Source organism: Chrysochloris asiatica, unplaced genomic scaffold (assembly GCF_000296735.1).
Source record: "Chrysochloris asiatica unplaced genomic scaffold, ChrAsi1.0 scaffold00097, whole genome shotgun sequence".
Lineage (NCBI taxonomy): Eukaryota > Metazoa > Chordata > Mammalia > Afrosoricida > Chrysochloridae > Chrysochloris > Chrysochloris asiatica.
Window position 1 is genome coordinate 8,028,832 of NW_006408615.1, and position 3,882 is coordinate 8,032,713.

A 3,882-nucleotide genomic window follows, 5' to 3' on the forward strand; every position below is an offset into this window, starting at 1 on the left:
GAAACCCTGTACAGGGTCGCTATGGGTCGGAACCGACTCGACGGCACTTAACAACAACAACAAATGTGTGTGTGTGTGTGTGTGTGTGTATATGGGTATGTATATGTGTACGTGTGTAGATGTGGGTGTGTATATGCGTTTGTGTGGATGTTGGTATAAATGGATGTAGGTGTATATGCGTGTGTGGGTGTGGGGGGAATCGCCCCCACTGCGGGAAGAGGAAGCCCCCCTCCTCACTCGCAGCCCTAGCTGTCGGGGCGCAGTGTGGTGGGGGCGCGCGGGGTCACCACGTGAGGCCTCGTCCCTGCCCCCCGGGGCTGCGCGCGCAGGCCGTGCTGAGGTTTCTCCACGCTGGGTGGCGAAGCTGCGTCATGAGGCCTTGCCGGCTCGACGGAGGGGGCAATGGGTGCGGGTGGCGCGTCACTCTGGGACGCCGATCCAGGCTCCTTGGAACACCCCTCCTCCCATCCCGGGGTGGGGGTCCGGGTGGGGTCCTGCTGGGGGCAGGGGCTGGAGATCCCCCAATGCAGCCTTTAGAAAGCACAGCGGCCTGGGTCGGGGATAGGCCCCTTGGCTGTAAACATCCGGGACTTTCTGCGGAGTGCGGGCCTCACTTTCACTCTGGAAACAGCTCAGCTCCAGGGGCTGGGGGGTTCTCAGGTCATTCAGGGGTTAGGCTGGCTGACTGTAGTTTAGAAACAAAGTGGGGGCTGCTCTCCTGTCTGAGGGGAGTCTCTGCCTTCCTAGGCCCACATCCCTACCCCCCCAAAAGGGAAAAACCCCATGTTCCAGGCTGGATTTCCACCTAGCAGGTCCCCAGAGGTTTTTTGTTTCTTTATATCTCAGACGTTTCTTTATAATCGATATGCATCCAGTTTTTTGTTGGTGGTTCTGACTCATAGCCTCCCTGTATAGGGTTTCCGAGGAGCGGCTGGTGCCTTTGAACCACTGACCTTGCGGTTAGCAGTCCAGTGCTTATCCTTCAGTGCCACACCAGAAGTAAAGTCATCCTTCTGTCTGCATCCTTTTCTAGCCGTTTTTCTAGTAACACATCCTAGCTTTACCTTGGAATCCCAGCTGTGGCTGGAACCGAGTATTAAAGTGAAAGGCAATCGTGGTGCCGAGAACAAGCCAACTGCTGCGGAGTTACTCTGACTCCTGTCAGCCCCACGCGGCCTTTTCCATGGCTGATTTTTCGGGAGAACGTTGCCAGGCCTTTCTTCCGAACCACTTGGGGGTGCACTGCCACTGTCTGCAACACCCAGGGCCTGGGGTGTAAAGAAGACCTTAGTAACTGCTTGGCTTCATTTTAGATTCTGTGGATCATAATTTCTGAGCACTAAAGAGAATTTGTGCTTTAGGTTTTCAAGTCACTACAACATTGATAAAAATAAAGTGGACTACAATGTGTTTTTGAAGAACCTCAGCGTAAATAATGACAAGAACCTTAGATATTTTTTGGGAAATCAAGGTAAGTGTTGTTTTGTTTTTTTCTAAAGTACTATGAAGTTTTCGATACTCTTTGGCCTGTTAATCCCTCTTCTAAAATTCTGTGCTAAGAAATTTCTCTGTACTAACCATGGTTGCTGCTGTAAGTTCCTCCAAGTCGGTTCTGACTCATAGCCACCCGTATAGGATTTCCAAGCCTTTAAATCTTCTAGGGAGCAGAAAGTCTCATCTTTCTCCAAGGAGTGGCTGGTGGACTTGAACCACGGACCTTGTGGGTCACAATCCAGTGCTTATCATATGGAACCACCAAGTTTCCTAACAGCCCTATTTATAAGAATAGCATAAATGTCTAATATTAGAAGGAGGAGCGTTGAGTTGGGTAGAGCCTCAGAGTGGGGCGCTCACAGTGGTTTCCACGAAGGGTTTGGGAGGACTTGAAAGTACTGATGTGATACCTGGAAATGACTGACGAGAGATGTTTCAGACCTTTTAGGGGCCTTTCAATGGCATGGGTGGTGGTCTGCCGTTTCTGTATTTTGAAAAAAAAAGATGTTGATAATGAATTTGCATGTCTTTGTTGTTAAGTGCTGTCGAGTCGGTTCTGAACTTTAGACATATACATATATGTGTGTGTATGTGTGTGGATCTGTGTGTGCGTGGGGGAATGTGGGTGTGTATATATAGACTGCAGTGAGCAGTCTAGGGCGTATGCTGTAACACCACACCATGACTCCATTCGTGTATTCCTTTAGTGATGGGTCAATCTTAATATAGAAGGGCAGAGAAGAGTAAGCTCAGGCTTTCTAGGAAGTCTGTTCTTTATGCTGGTAGCTTGGCGGTGTGCTGGGGAGTCAGTTCTGGCTCATAGTGACCCCGCGTAGGGTTTCCGAGGCTGTAGATCTTTGTGGGACCAGAAAGCCTCATCTTTCTCCCACGGAACGGTTGGTAGTTTCGAACTGCTGACCTTAAGGTTAGCACCCTGACTCGCAACCACGAAGCTACCAGAGCTCCTTTGTGGTCTACAGTGGAAGTGTTGACATTTAAGTCCAGATGCCATCTCAGTTCTCTGTTACTTCCCCGGTGCTTGCTGACCATTGGACCAGCCATGTGGCTGTGCTGAGCCAAATTCAGGGCAAGGCCAGGGAGGGGCAGTTTGTGGTTGAAGACAGATGACCTGGTCTGGAGAAGATGATCACCCAGATCATCAGATCCATGTTACTTAGTGGACATTCAAGATTGGGGTCCTGGCATTGTCTTGCGCCCACTCAGGGTCACATGATCATGAATCATTCCCTGCTGACCTGATAGTCAGAGCATACCAATCCTGATTAGTTTTAACCTGTGTTTGGGTGCGTATCCCTATCACGAGCCTTCCCTACTTGTCTAGTCCCGCCTGTAACAGTGACGGATTGATCTCCTAACAGGCATTGGTTGGTTTTTGTTTTAAGTTTGGGGAACCACTACAGGGTGGTCTTCCAAAGACTCTTGTCTGTGGTATTTGGTAAGTTTATGTGTAATGTAAGCCCCTGGACTACTAGGTCCTTCACTGGGTACAAAGCCAAATGAAACATCCCCTTCTCTTTATAAAGTGTGCGGTCTCTTCAAATACATTGTCGTTCTGCCGTCAAGTCAGTGTCGACCACCCCACAGCTACCCCGTGTTTGAATAGTTGTTGTTGGGAAGTGCCATTGAGTCAGCTCTGACTAATAGTGACCGTGTATAGGGTTTATGAGGAGCAGGCTGGTGAGTTTGAACAACTGACCATGTGCTTCAAACTGACCTTGCGGTCCAGTGCTTATCCTACAGCACCATACCAGGATTTCCTGTGTTTGAATAGAGCAGATAATAGTAATAATGGTGGTGGTGGTGTGCCGTGGAGTCGGTTCCGACCCATAGCGACCCTGCACAGGGTTTCCGAGGCTGTAAATCTTTATGGGAGCAGAAAGCCTCATCTTTCTCCCGCGGAACAGTTGGTAGTTTCCAACTGCTGACCTTGAGGTTAGCAGTCCGACTCGTAACCACTACGCTATCAGAAGCTCATTTCATGTTCTTTGCTCACATGCTATTTGGAGTGTTTTTGCTTTTTTAAACAGTTGAATTTAGAGACTTCTTCATAGATTCCAGATCTGAGGCCTTTGCCAAGTCTGTGCTTTGCATATGCTTTATCCCAGTCTGTAGCTTGTCTTTTCCTCTTCTTAATGCAGGGTAAACTTTCTAATTTTAGTGACATCTTTGAGTCTTTAGAGTTAGCATTACTATTGTACCACTTTCTGTAAACTGTAAGAACCTCGCTCTGAAGAATCCCCTTGTCAACAGCCCATCCTTGCTAAGGTTCTTATAGCTATTGCCTGACTGTATAAAGGAGCTTTACAAAGTTCATGGAGAAATGGAATTAAATGATGACAATATCTGAAGCCCTTAAGACACTAGGTT

The 3,882-nt window shown here is 48.5% G+C and overlaps 1 protein-coding gene across 1 annotated transcript in view; it reads left to right on the plus strand.

Annotated features, from left to right (window-relative positions):
- Positions 1 to 3,882, plus strand: part of EFCAB6 (EF-hand calcium binding domain 6) — a 322,393-nt gene that overhangs the window by 81,124 nt on the left and 237,387 nt on the right. The window contains 1 exon segment of the mRNA XM_006866905.1: positions 1,362 to 1,471. Coding sequence (XP_006866967.1) covers positions 1,362 to 1,471 — 110 coding nt within the window.